Genomic DNA, 15,514 nt, shown 5'->3' with positions numbered 1-15,514 from the left:
AGATACATTTTACGAGTCAACCGCAAGTTATTTATCAAAATCGATCCAAGAGTTTGGGTTCTAGGTACTAAAATATATACTACAATAAATTTCAGCATGCATTGAGAATGTTACAGAACTTCAAATAACACGGTTTCGATATTAGAAAAATGACCATCTTTTAGTGTCCGCAATGCCTAATATATAACAAATGAGAAACACACCATATAATAAGTTAATTTACCGAAATTGAAAATATGTACATATGAGTCTTCAAATATCTTCGCACCAAAAGGATGAAATTATGGTATATTACTCACTTTTCTAATAAAAGGATGCTTGTAATCAAGAAATTACAGAGCGAGTCACCTTTACCGTCTATTACTTAAATAAATTAGATTTTGGGACAAGTTAAAAGAAATGTATTATATAAATATAATTGTATTAGCAAAATTAATCGCCTATTTTTAATTTTGCAAATACATAGTGTTATTATAAAATGTAAAATATTTGGTGATTCGATGCGATGGTCAAATAAAAAGAGTTATATTTTTTTCAATCTTACTAAATAATAATTTTGTTTTTTAGAAATAAGGAGTTATAAACTCCTTAGTAGTAGATAGTGAAATTGTACCTTTATTTATTTATTTCATTCTTGTCGTTGTGTTGTGTGCCTCTTGTTAGTTTTAAAGCCTTTAACGTTTTTGGATTTGCAATACGACGTAGGAAAAGGACAAAGAAAAAATTCATATTATTATCACAATGAGCTTTAATACTTATTTTTATATTTAATACTAGTACGAAAAAGTTCTAATGCCAAAATCGTAATGGAAGTAAAACGATTTCTTACTTATCGCAAGGTGAACTCGCCGTGAAGAAAGTTATCTAAAAACGCCACTAGCGGTTTCATCAAGAGTTTTGGACCAAACGTCAAGACTTGATAAATTTCGCCAGTCTACCCTTAACTATACGATCATACTAACGGAAATATCCTCTTTACGTAAGCCATTATGACCACATAATGTTTTATATTACTACTTACTAGTATTATGGACAATGGTAATTATACAAATGGATGATCAGTTTATTTTGTAAGATAATTTCACGAGACGATATTCTCATTTGCAGTTATAAAATCCATTGGAAAACCGCTGGGATATATGATAATAAAATATTATTGAAATAAATAGAATATCATACAACGAGACTTAAACAAATGTGGCAGTTTAGGAGACTTTCTAGTAGAATTGCTACGTTTAATATTATTATTTTAAAAGCCTATCACAAATAATATTATTTTGCAGGTATATTGTTAAAACTAATATTCTTATCCCTCCCATATATTATGTGTAAAGATTTGTTAAAATTGGAAATGACAGACTTCTGAGGATGTTGAAATGGAACTTTAAGTTTAAGCCACTTCCTTATACCATCAACACGCCACCCCCCAGAATCTAAACTGTTTCGTGTATGTTCTTTGTGCTTGTAATAATACTGGCTTATCCAGCCTTTAAACCAAAACACATATATGGTAGAATAGATTAATGTGAGGTACTCACCCAGACGAACTTGAACAAAGCCCTATCCACCAGTGCGTTCATTTCAGTACGTTCACATCACTAGTTATTTCATTTCTTCCGAAAAACAAACGTGCATCTAATGCTGTCACCTATTTTTCTTTATATTAATTAAAAATATTCACTTACCTTGCTCACAGACGTATCCTGCCACGGTGATACCGAGACCAAGAGCTGAGTCCTTATTGAGGTCAACTTCGTAACTTAACGTCTCCGGTTCTCCCGTGCCTCGCACCGCCATGTCCAACGGTAACCTGAACAGAACATTTTGAATATGGAACGCTAAAAAACGCTTTTGAATGTGACAACAAATAAATAAAAATATATAAAAAAAGTTTTCGAAACTACAAAGTCAAAGCAAAAAATGGAATATATAATTAATTTATTCTATACAAGATCATATCGAGATAATAAACAACACATAATTCGTATTCGTCGATGTTCATCTAATATACATAAATTTTAATATAAATAATGAAAATTAGTATTTTATGACTTATTTTTATATATAAAATGTCGATTTCAAAACGCTTGCTTTCTTTCTAAAGGGAATTAAATACATTTTTGAGAAACCCAAAACGATAATTATTGAGAACAGTATCGGCAGTCGTAAAGTGTGATACAATTACAATTTTATTTGACCAATTAACATCCTATTATATAAACTATAGTTATAAATATATTTAAGCGGTGAAATTTATTTCTGTTCGAGCATCACGAAGAAATAACTCGTCCGGTTTATCCTCGACAACAATGATCCGTCTATCTAATATATCAAGAGTCAGATTCCTAAGTGACATAATTGAATTACACTGGGGGTGTAACAACTAATATCATACAATTTGCATTTATAATAAAGCAAACATGCATATGCAAGCTTTAATTCCTAGTCATTTCCATAGTTAATAATTCCGATGTCATATTTTTGCTCGCTACCGTCATAAAATACTACAGAATATTAAGAATTACGGAATAATTGTAAGATCTTAATGAATAATGGCCGTAATTGATTAATTAATGTTTAGTTAAACACTGACTTCTCTCTTTCTCTCATCATTGACTTGACATTCGAAAGAAAGAGATACACCGTTAAACCAATGACCCGCATCATTAATTGTAGGTAACGCCGTTAGGAATTACCAGAAATACATTAATAGTAAGCTTATATACAATGCTAGCGTATGCACGCGGCCTCGCCTGTGAAAATTGTAGTTGATAAATTTTTCGTCATCGATTTCATCGCATGCTTTTTATTAATGATTTTATTGTTATAACGACAATAGACAAATACTAGTTTTCAGGTCTGACCACAATTAACCTTTTGAAGACAAAAGTTACATTAAAATCGATCGAGTTATTTCTTAGTGATGCTTAAACAGAAATATATTTCACCGTTTTAATATATTTATAACTATAAAGTTAATATAATAGGATACTAGTTGGTCAAATGGGATAATTTAAATAGAATGAAATTGTAATGCAATTGTAAATATATTGATCCGGAATTGCAGAGCTCTTACCTTAACTTTAAAAATTGATTAGCTTCTATTCAAAATTAATATTATTTTATTATTCAATAGGAACTAGTGGTTTGACTTTATCCTAACTAATATAATAAATGAGAAATGAATTTCTGTATTTGTTTGTTACTTTGTTACGCTTTAACGTTTTTACTACTCAACCGATAATCAAGATATTTTCCTTCACGTTCCTTGAGGTTCAGATATATATATACTAAGTAATAATTAGAATTTTTTTTTTCAAATATTTTATATACCAATCTCACCTAAGAGGTGGTGGCTGGGGTTCCGAAGTAATTATTAGTGGTGGTGGACGAGGTGACGGCGCAAGAGCTCCCCGTGGTACTACTGCCACTATTGACGCTACAGGCTGGTAAGCAAATTATATTAGTATTATATATATATATTTATATTTAACAAAATACGCTTCTATTAAATTAAGCAAATTATTAAGACAGTTACTCCCCCAAATTAGAAAGTTATAATAAATTAAAGTATTATCAAAATTGGTTTAGTTATCTTTGAAAAAAAAAATCTTTTACATGAACTTTTGTAAAATTTTTGATACACATAAGTATTTTAATCGATCCAACATGATAATTGATCATGCAAATGATCATTTATGATTATATATAATCTGATGTTCAGCGGTAAAGGTAACCATTGTGAAGCAACCCTGGAGGAGTTGGATTAAATCTTTCACATGTGTATCCAGCTACCCGCATTAAAGTAGCGTGGTGAAACAAGCTCCAAACCTTTACAAGGAGTCTTAGCTCAGCGGTGGGATTTTTCCAGGCAATTAGTTTTAACTTTATTCACATAATGTCCAACTGGCTGTTTTGGTAATGGCGGCTATTCTCCACACACACGCAAATTTCGCATGAGATATAATAGTTGTTTTACATTGAACCATTCCAAAATTTCCTTCCAGGATCTCAACATATACCGCTTAAGGTAGTCACTATACTAGTGAGTCAGATAGCCATATCGTCGGTGCAATAATACAGTTCGTACTGCTACGGGCAGATCGCTCATAAAGAGTAACGAAGGTCAGGTCAATTGCTCAGTGATTTGATTTGATAAAAACTATTAATCTGTCAATCAATCTTGATTAAAGTAGTACGCAGATCCAGGAAAAATACTGGGAAAATATTCAACAGTAAGTACTACATAGTAAGTACTACATGTTTTTTTTTAATAAAAATTACATCTTTTTTTGGTTTATGAATCGTAAGAAGAACTTTTTGACCATAGGTAATGTGTTTAACCAAAATGTTATGTAGTAAATATTACAGTTCTGAGTCAAGGTATTCTTAAAGTGTGTATTCCGTTGAGAAGGTTCTATAACTATGCAGTTCTATTCTTATTTATATTATTATCGTTTTTTTAAATGTTATAAATAAAATAATTTTACTTTATATACTTTTCACGTTTTAATTTTGCATTCAAACTTACCCGATGGTGCAATCTTTCCTCGATTATCGTGGGTGGTGGTGACGGAGGAGTTGTGTCTTCGGATAGTGCCCCGAACCCATCATGTCCCGCCTCAGCTAAGCCCCGCTCCAGCTCTATGGGATCAGCTAGTAGACGTGACGGTACGATTGGAGCCTGAGACGCACCGAGAGACTGTTGAAAAAAATTCTCAATGGATTTTTTTAACGTACGTGTAATTTTATGTTTTATTAATTTATACATTTATTTCATAATCAAGGCCTTACGTCGTAATGAAACTTGTCGTACAAATACCGACTGCTAGAATCCTCAATTATCTCAAGAAGATCAAAAACTTTGACGAAAACTGGTTACGATAAGAACCTAAAATTGCATCCCTAAAATTACACGTAAAGTATAGTTTAGTGTCAGTCATAAGCTATTATTATTACGAGTAATAACATTATAAGCATATGACATGAATCGCAATGACGCTGCAGTCAAGAACCACTTAAATAAGCAAGGAATTATAAATGAATAAAGTCTCATTTCTTCTCGTACAAAGTGCCTTTCTCAAACCACTCTCGCACGTGCTAATTGCAACGCCCAGTTTTCTTGGTAGTTTATTTAGAATGTAAAAACTACCTAATTTTTTATATTAGAACTATATAATACATAAAATCAAATAAAATTATTATATACTTTATACAATTAGGCTCTTACAAGCACTTTTGAATTGTCATTTTACAAGATTATTTTTAAATGAAGTCGTTTTAAAATGAAATTTCTAGAAAGTGGTCAGCACGGCCCACAGAGATTGGTATTGTAAAAAATTATAAACACCCCTTACATCGCCAATGCGCCACTAACCTTGGAACTAAGATGTACCCTCATGCCCGTAAATATACTGGCTCAAACACTCTTCAAAAAGGAACACAATAATAGTAAGTTATGTTGTTTTACGGTAGAATATCTGATGAGAGGGTGGTACCTACCCGGAAGAGCTTGCACAAAGCTACCACCAATTAAAGATCTACATTATTGTAAATATACATAATACAACTGTAATGATACTACCCACTTTGTTAAGAATCTCAAGTTTCAAGATTGATTGTATAGCGTAATATCAATCACATAATTCGTATAGCTGTTGCTAATATTTCTAACTCTCCCAACTTATATTTGTCCATGGGCTGAAGAAGGGAATTATGAACATTTAACAACAATATATTCATTTATTTATATCCATGAAATTAAACTGGTAGTCATATTAAAGTCGTCTGTATATTATGAGCTTTGTGTATACTGCTATCGCTACGACTACGGCTGTAAATAATGTGTTTGCTATCTCCTTTTAAGTTTTTGGGTCTTTTCTTTAGCCTGGATTTCGTATTTTGACAATGCTACCATGGCTTTCAACCTACCACGTGACCTGTGATTACGCGGATCTTAAAAGCTGCCAATTTTATTTGGTTTAGATTTGCCGCAACCAAACATGCTGTGGGCTGAAAGGAAAAGAATAGATAGTGATGCTGTGTTTACCTACATATATATATGGACTATAATTATCTTTGGTTAAAGCAGTTGGCTGTTAAGAACGAGCATATATTTACTAACTCGTCTCTGTTTCTTAAATATAATTTTTTATTTTATGTATAAAACAGTTGATTGTTTTGACAGAACCTACTCTGACATAATTAAAAAATCCATACCCAGAGTTCATACTCCAAACTACTGTTAATTAGTTGTTCAAATAATATATAATCAATTATATTATGATCTATTCATGTTAATTAAAGATCCACTACATTTTAATCTTATCTCCTTATTTTCAACGACAGTGAAATAATAGTCAATATTGGGCCAAAATTTCGAAGCCAGAATATCATAACATTTCTTAGTACGGTCAGTCCATGCCTACAGAACTGATACTTTATTCAGCCTTGTTAAATCTAGGTTGGCCATTTCAAAGATTAATGTGAAAAGTTTGCAAGCCGATATGTGGTTATTATATGCTCCGTAATTGTGTTCGTTAAAGAACTCGTTTTATAGAAACCGGCTCCTTTGAATTTGGAAACTTGGTTTAGCGATTAAATTTCGAAACTAAGAAGTTGTTACGGAGATAAGTAACTTTTGGTGTCCAGGTTAATTTATTACTTAAGAATAGGCAAGTAAGGAAGACTTTTGCAAAAAAATCATATTGTTCGAAATTTGAAATGGATCACGTTAGTATATAGCCTATTGGTATTAAAATTATTAATACTCTGCATCCGTAACTATTATGAAAAAAGTTCAAGGGATTACATCTTATATATATATATATACAGAGAAATGGGTTTTAGAATAAAGTTATAAAAAAAAGTTATTGAAATAATATATAGATACTAAAGGCACGGATAACTCGTTTCATTTTTCAATAAAAATTTTAAATATAAATTAAATACAAACGGATTATATTTTATTTAACCACTACTATTTATATTGATAGCACTCGTGGTAAATTCCATAGTGTTTTAAGCACAAATGTGAACTATAATTGAATTATTTCAGCCCATAAATAAACGTTAAATTTGTGGTTTTCGTCAAAAACATTAAATTAAATGCTTTCAATGTGCACTAATTGTAAAATGTAATACAGTTTATGTGTATTATAATATAAATGACGCTTGCCGAGAATAGTAAAGTTATTATGTAAAAACGTAAAACTAACCATAAAATAAAAGGACCAAAATGTAGCTGCAGCGATGAGTTGTTGATGAACCCAAGAAGATAGAAAGGTGGTGATGAATTTTGGAGGTGAAAAAATAAAAGATGCGTTAGGTTCACAATAAAAATTGCATATAATGGCCTTATGTAAAATTGTACAGAGATCAAGGAGAGGAGGTGTGGATACAATATTTTTAACTTAACCAATCGTGGCCCACAAAAGGTATGACGTTGCGTTTAGTTAAGCTTCTTGACCTGAGATGTCGCTACCAGTCCTTAAACAGGAAGGAAACACTATGTATAAATGAGTAATTACTTTCAGGCGCGACCCTATAAGGGTAACTTTCTATCATTTAGGGAGTTTACCATTCGATCACCAATTATTTTATCGTTAAACAACAATACTTTACTATGTTGCGATTAAAATGTTGTTAAACGAGTTTAGTTATCAAGAATATCATATACCGTTGTTGGTGGCACATTGATGGTGTAAATAGTGATTACCTATATTTCTTACAGATCTGAAGTGAAGGTGAGCACATATTACCATAAGATGGTCCTTTTGATCGTCTGCTCTACTACTACATCTCTTTTAATAATTACTGAGATTTTGCCATTCTTTACGGTAGAATCTACGTTCCGAACTGGTAGTGGAACGGTAGTTTCAAGTTTAATGGATCTCGTGAATTTGCAATTCAAACATGCTTGTAAGTCGTACTTGAAAAAAGTTTATTTTTGTTTTTTATTTTTGACAATTTTAATGCTAAGCCTAATTGGTACGCGACGCACAAGATGTAATCAAATAATCTACACATATAATGAACATGTAACTGATCGCTAAGATATTTGAGTAAAACTATATTATCGGGGGTGCTTACCAGCACAATAGAATCCAAAACAATGATTGTTAGAATTTTTGTCTGTTTATCTGTTTGTCTGCCCGTTTATGCGCGATATTCTTAGAAACAGCTTATCGGATTTTGGTGCAATTTTCACTAATGTATTATGGCTAACTTCGCTTAAAATTTAGCGTTTATTTTATTTCAATCGGTTCATGAATAATAAAGTTATATTAATTTAAAGAAACATGAACATTTATCCGATAAAATTGCTATAAAATAACTGTTCAGTTGAATTGGCTGAAATTTAACTACATATAAATGATAGTCTGTAAAATGACGATGATAGAAAGGTTATTGGGACAATGTTAAAAAATGGAAATTTTCAGAGATTTAGATACTTCCAATTTAAATTGAACTCAGATCGATATGATCAATCATACTAAATAGGGTTCAGCTTATACACGTACGTTAACGCGCCCACGCGTAGATAGCAACATGGCTTTAATTATTATGAAAGATATCAAGGTAAGGCCATAGAGAGTTTTTAGTATTTTTTATAATTTTAACATATTTCAACAGGTAGTCGAGTAGGTTGTTTGAAAATACTCATACATACATAAGTATTTGTTTTTTGTTTGAAAATAACTTTGTAAGTTAAAGTTTGTAGGTCAGGAAGGTATTTCGTTTCGTTGCCGAATATATTTTTTCATGATTCTGTTAAATTTATACTTAGTCGGTTAATAAACTAACTAAGTACTTAACTTAAAAAAAAAATCACGTTTTAGTTTTAACACAATTACCTGTGAAGGTATCGTTTGCAGTCACAGTAAATAAAGCACAGGGAAAGACATTCAAGTATGTCGCAATCGATTTAAAGGAATAATGGTTGTCTCATGACCAATTGTATGTTGCTATCTGGATCTGGGTGCGACCAAAACCAATAAATAGTAATATCCCAAGAAAATAAAATTAAAAATGTTGTATATACTGAAATATTTTAAGTCTGCACTTAGTGATTTCTTTAAGTTAGACGCAGGTGAAACCGAAACACAGCTAGTAATTATATATAATTTGACCTAACTAGAAGGAAGGTAATGAAGTTTTATCGTACAACCCTCCATTGCATTAAAAGTTATGACTTTAATCATTCTTGTCTCCCCATTTACTTTCTGCTTCTTATTTGTATTAATTATTAGTGAGATTGGTTTGTGTATTATTTTATTGTTTTATATTATTTCTGTGTTATTGTACTGTTTGTTGTTGTTGTCATGAAAAATTAAATAAAGAAGTTTTAAATCTAGCTGGTTTATTTCCCCACAAGTGTTCATATGTTAAATGAACGTCCAATCCTCGCAAAAGAAAGAAGAAAACGCATTAAAAGTGTCTCGGTAATAAATTAAATGAAGGACTTTATGCCGTCTAAATTTAAAGAAGCAATATAAATTGTATTACGTCTTTTTTCTTACATTTTTGTTAACATAGTCACATTGATATCCGTGTAGTGACGGAGAAAGAATACATTTCACTGCCTCTCTCGTTCCCATGGGTGTCGTAAGAGGCGACTAAGGGATATCTGAGCGACCATCTGCTCATCTGGTTAGTTCTAGCTACCTTAATTACCCCGGCTACAAGCTTGAAGAATCCTTCAAAGCGAAAGCCGGAGTATGCTTGTTCGTCAGGACGGATATTTGCTGTCACCGACTGCGCTGCTTGGAGGACCCCTCCTTCTCCATGTTGGTGGTACGTGTGGACCTGGTTCGTCAAAGCCGAGTCTACGTGTGCCTCTATAGATCCCACAATGGTGACTTGGAGACAAGCCGATTATTTGACCATCTTAGTCGGGTGGCAGATGCTGCGCAAGAGCAATTTCCCAACGCGGAATTTGTGTTTTTGGGGGATTTTAATGCTCACCACGAATCATGCTTGAAACCCCTCAAAACTGACCATGCTGGAAGGACTGCTCATGCTTTTGCTCTCACACATGACTTGACCCAACTGGTTGATCAGCCCACCAGGATCCCAGACATTGATGGGCAAGCACCTTCTCTGCTGGACCTTCTGCTGACTTCTCACCCGGTGGAATATCAGGTTGTGGTTCAGGCTCCTCTTGGCTCTCCGTATCACAGCCTTATATCTACCAGAGTGCCACAGGCCAAGCTGCCGCCACTAGCGGTATGCAAACGCGTATAGTTTGGCACTATAAGTCGGCAGATTGGGACGGTATGCGCGATTACTATGCGTCGGTCCCTTGGAAGGAACGTTGCTTCAGTGGGAATGACCCGACAGCTAGTGCCGCTGCTGTTGCTGACGAGATCATGTTGGGAATGGAATACTACATTCTTAGCTCAGATCTCGTCAGTAGGGGTACGCGTAACCGTTGGTTCACTCGTGAATGTACCGATGCTGTATCATCTAAGCAGGCGGCATATCGCAAGTGGATCAATGGCTGCATCAGCGGGGCATCTAACATTGACACACTGAAAGCAAACTACAATAAAAATTCCAAGTCCTGTAGAAAGGCATACACGAGAGCGGATGCACAGCGCATTGTACTGATTGGTCATGACCTTGTTTCGCATCCTAGGGGCTCCCGCAGCTTCTGGCGTCTGACCAAGTCTGTGCAAAACAATTTCTGCCAACCTTCGCTGCCACTGCTCAGAAATCCGGACGAATCGCTAGCTCACAGTCCGCAAGAGCAAGCTGATCTCCTGGCTAAACTTTTTGCTGACAATTCCGTCATCGATGATTGTAGTGTGCTGCCACCTACAATACCTTCATGTGGCCATACGATGCCTGACATCAAAATCAGGCAACGTGATGTGCGTGCGGAGCTGCAATCACTTGATGTACGGAAAGCTAGCGGTCCCGATGGAATACCAGCTATAGTGCTGAAGAAGTGCGCAGCGGAGCTGTCTCCTGTGTTAACGCGCCTGTTCCAACTTTCTCTCTCTTCGGGATGTGTGCCGGAGGCTTGGAGAAGAGCTAATGTGCAAGCGGTTCCCAAAAAAGGGGATCGGTCTGACCCGGCAAATTATCGGCCAATAGCTCCCCTCAGTACTTTGTAAGGTGATGGAACGGATTTTAAGCAACCAACTTATCCATTACCTAGAAGATCACTGTTTAATTAATGATCGTCAGTACGGGTTTCGACCAAAACGGTCCACAGGTGATCTTCTAGCGTACGTAACACACCTCTGCGGTGAAGCTATCGACAAGCATGGAGAATCGTTGGCTGTCAGCCTCGATATCTCCAAGGCTTTCGACAGGGTCTGGCACAGAAGCCTTCTCTCCAAGCTGCCGGCATATGGTCTGCCTGCTCAGCTATGCACCTGGATTGCCAGCTTCCTACACAAGCGTAGCCTTCGTGTTTTAGTTGATGGTTGCGCTTCACAATTCTATGTAGTGAATGCTGGGGTCCCCCAGGGATCTGTGCTATCTCCCACACTCTTTCTTTTGCATATCAATGATATGCTCTCTCTTGGGAACATACATTGCTATGCAGACGATAGTACAGTGCATGGTGGATACCACGGACGCGCAGTGGCTGGGCGAGTGGAAATTGAGGAGAGGCGGAAGAATCTTGTCATTGAACTCGATAGGACGTTAGAGCTCATCCCCAAATGGGGCTCTGATAATCTTGTTGAGTTTAATGCCAAGAAAACACAGGTATGCGCTCTCACGGCGAAAATGTCAACATTTTCCCCTCTTCCCTCCCTCTGTGGTACTCCGCTGGTGATGCAAAGCAAAATCGCCATGCTGGGGATTGACGTTCGCTGCGACCTTAGTCCAAGGGCTTACATCGAGGCTGTTATAAAAACTCTTCACGGAAACTCGGAGTTCTGAACAAGGTGCGGCGTTTTTTCACGCCACAACAATTGTGCCTGCTGTACAAAACACAGGTACGGTCTTGCGTGGAATATTGCTCGCACCTTTGGGAGGCTCCGCTAAGTACCTACTGGAGGCCTTGGACCGGTTGCAGCGACGTGCCGTACGCATTATTGGCGACGTAAAGGTCACAAACACCCTTGAACCTTTACAATTGCGTCGTGAGATAGTAGCACTGAGCGCTTTCTATCGACTGTATCACGGCGAGTGCTTTGAGGAATTATTCTCTCTGATTCCTGCTTCCCCCTTCCTTCTTAAGTCCACGCGAGCTGGTTCTCGATGTCACTGCCTAACTGTGCCATCAATTCCATCGCGAACAAAGAAATTTGGCAACTCCTTTCTTTGTTGCACTTCCAAAAAATGTAATTCCTTACCAGCTCACGTGTTCCCCTCCTCTTACAACCCGGGTTCCTTCAAACGAGGCGTGAAGAGGCATCTTGCGGGCCGGCAAGGCGAAGGCGGCTAGTGCAGAACGTTTTTCCCGTCTGTACTGGCCGTCGTCGCGTTTGGACTCTACTACTACTTACCATCAGGTGGAGTAGAGTCATTTGCCCTCCCGGCGAATATAAAAAAAAAATTGAATTTGAACGTAAGGTTATATTTAACTTTTAATTATATAATTGAAGGGGAGCTTATAAAGTATCTTTATAGTATATTTCAAACATTACCCAGTTTAATTTAAATCAAAGAGTTTGTTATTTAAGCACGTAGAATTATTTGAGAAACAAACAAACAGCCTACGCTTGGACGACGCATTATTAAAAACAAATAACTTCGTTACTATTTTAATTATGAGTGACCCAGAGTAATTACAGAGTAAATAATCCATGTAATCTACACATGGATTAACGCTTTTAAGATTGATTTATATTTATTATTGATTACTTATCAGGTGAAATTTGATCTCAGAAAATTAGGAAAGAGAGATTCCAACAAAAGCGAAATATAACTGTTATCGAAATGAAAAAATACACAGGAAGTTGTAGATGCTACGCCGTATCCAAACCATTCATTCCAAGGCTCGGCCAATCGGACGCGTCGTAATTGGGCGCTCCGCAACGCCCGCCTGTGACAACTCACTGACATATAAGCCGGATATTATATTAACTGTGTACATTATAAATGTAATATATACACCGAATATAGTATCCGACTACCAATAGGAAGCAATAAACGGTACCAAAAGATTGTGATGATGTCCTCCTGACCGATTTCGGACTGAATAATTGGCTTTATGCAAGCTCGTCTGGGTAGATACCGCCCACTAATCATATATTCCACAGAAAATAGCAATACTTAATATTGTTGTGTTTCAGTTTGAAGAATGAGTGAGCCAGTATAACAAGTCAGATCACAAGATTGGTAGCGCATTGTCGATGTTAGGAGTGGTTAATATTTCTCAGCGGTGGTAACAAGTTACCATCAGGAGTCCCATTTGGGCGTCCAAATACCTATATTATATAAAAAAAATATCTGATACGCAGACTAGGTGTGAACGGCGGAAACTTTCTTTGTTTTATTCACCATATTTTGTTCTCCCGATTACTTCAGGCGCACATCCATTTATTAAGCGCTTCGTAACATAATGTGCGTGTCGGCTGTTCGCTTGATGAAAATGTATAGCTTTATTAAAGCTTCCTTTGTTTTTCTAGGTATTTGATCTGCAAGGATATTCATAAAAATATATTTTATACAAGATTATATGGATCAAAAATATGTAGACTCCTCTTAAGGTACATGCAAGTTTGGAGCTTGTTCCACCAAGATAAGCACTGCTGAATGCTCGTGGATGTGAATTTATGTGACTAACTTCATAATCAATCGATAAATATAGGTGACCACGAGATGAATAAACTCATATTAAGAACATGAACACTAAGCGATGTTCATGCAGATATAAGCCCTCGAACCATTCGGTTAAAGTTTAAATTCAATCCACGTGGTAATTTCAGCTCCTAAGTCTGAACCAATATAAAATAAAAACCAACTCAACATTTATAAAACTCCCCATTTATTCGTTTAGCTTTTTCCAAGCGTTACCAACATATCATCTCCTTTATTTACTTTTTAAGCTCGTATCGGATCTATTATGTAGCTTGAGTTTAGATATTTTGTAAAACTTTAATATAAGAAAATTTTAAATTATTTTACCTTGACATATTGAACAATAAGTTAAACGTTAGTTTGGATAAACAAATGGCAGCTGGCCAAAGTGGAATCTGAGTTCCATATCATTGGCAAAAAAGATTTATACTTGTATAACATTTTATAAAATTAAGATTTGATCGTACCTGTGCTAAAGATCTGAAAATAATTACGTAACTACCTAAACTTCAAAACTGTTTTACATGACGTTCTTATAAAGAAACAATTCAAGAAGCAAATGCGTCCTGAAAAATACACACTTAAAATAACCCACTGAAATGTGAAAATACTGGGAACCTTAAGTCAAATAAAAGAATAGGATGCCCTAATCTTTTTTTAATCTACTTTTTCCGTAACAGCCTGTGAATGTCCCACTGCTGGGCTAAAGGCCTCCTCTCCTCTTTTTGAGGAGAAGGTTTGGAGCTTATTCCACCACGCTGCTCCAATGCGGGTTGGTAGAATTCACATGTGGCAGAATTTCAGTGAAATTAGACACATGCAGGTTTCCTCACGATGTTTTCCTTCACCGTAAAGCACGAGATGAATTATAATCACAAATTAAGCACATGAAAATTCAGTGGTGCTTGCCCGGGTTTGAACCCACGATCATCGGTTAAGATTCACGCGTTCTTACCACAAGGCCATCTCGGCTTTTATCTACTTTTTATTGTAATTAAAATCTAATTCACTTTTTGTCCTACTTCTTTCTGTTTTTAAATATTTTGTTATATACATTTATTTAAAAATCGAACAGAAATATATACATTAAGGTTTCAGGAGCGTGGGCATTATTTTCTAGATAAATGGTCATCTTTGTGCATGATCACGAACGAACAAGCAATATATGTCGATTGTTTGAATACTTGGGTTCTAACCAAAATTCGTGTATTTGAATTAAAGCAAGCATAAGGCTTCGCGTACATGGCACCGCAGCCGCGCCGTTATCGCACCGCAATGTTGTGTGTACATATAGCTTTAATATAATGACATCTAATTTATATCATCTTATTTGAATATGGCGACATCTGTTTCTAAGAAACAATAATGAATTGAGTTCATAACGTTAATGTTAGCTGTTACTGTTAGAATACATAATATTAATAAAAAAATGCTAAATATTATTATGTATATACATCCATACAATGGCGAGAACAACAGATAGATTGAGAGAGAGATAGAGAGCAAGAAAAACAGAAAGCAAAATAGATATTTGGTAATTAGATGTTTTAACCTGCCGGGAAGATAATGATGCACGTCCAGTATTGAAAACTTTAGAGATTCCTAACATTGTTTTTATTTGTACGAAAAATTATTAAAAAACAAACGTAATGCGCATTTGAACAACTGCTACAAGCCGCAGGTGTTTGTTTATGATCAAGAACATTAATACTCTTGACTAAAAAGGTAAAGGATAGGTTAGGTTAGGTTA

The 15,514-nt window shown here is 35.4% G+C and overlaps 1 protein-coding gene across 1 annotated transcript in view; it reads right to left on the bottom strand.

Moving 5' to 3' along the window:
• Nucleotides 1-15,514, bottom strand: part of LOC126777719 (uncharacterized) — a 198,032-nt gene that overhangs the window by 143,622 nt on the left and 38,896 nt on the right. The window contains exons 5-7 of the mRNA XM_050500872.1: nucleotides 4,532-4,702; nucleotides 3,343-3,446; nucleotides 1,686-1,810 (exon numbers count right to left, since the gene is read on the bottom strand). Coding sequence (XP_050356829.1) covers nucleotides 1,686-1,810; nucleotides 3,343-3,446; nucleotides 4,532-4,702 — 400 coding nt within the window. The remainder of the gene's footprint in view (nucleotides 1-1,685; nucleotides 1,811-3,342; nucleotides 3,447-4,531; nucleotides 4,703-15,514) is intronic.

The sequence above is a fragment of the Nymphalis io genome, chromosome 23 (assembly GCF_905147045.1).
Source record: "Nymphalis io chromosome 23, ilAglIoxx1.1, whole genome shotgun sequence".
Taxonomy (NCBI): Eukaryota; Metazoa; Arthropoda; class Insecta; order Lepidoptera; family Nymphalidae; genus Nymphalis; species Nymphalis io.
Note: the sequence above shows the minus strand (reverse complement) of the source record. Positions and strands in the feature narration are given on the sequence as shown.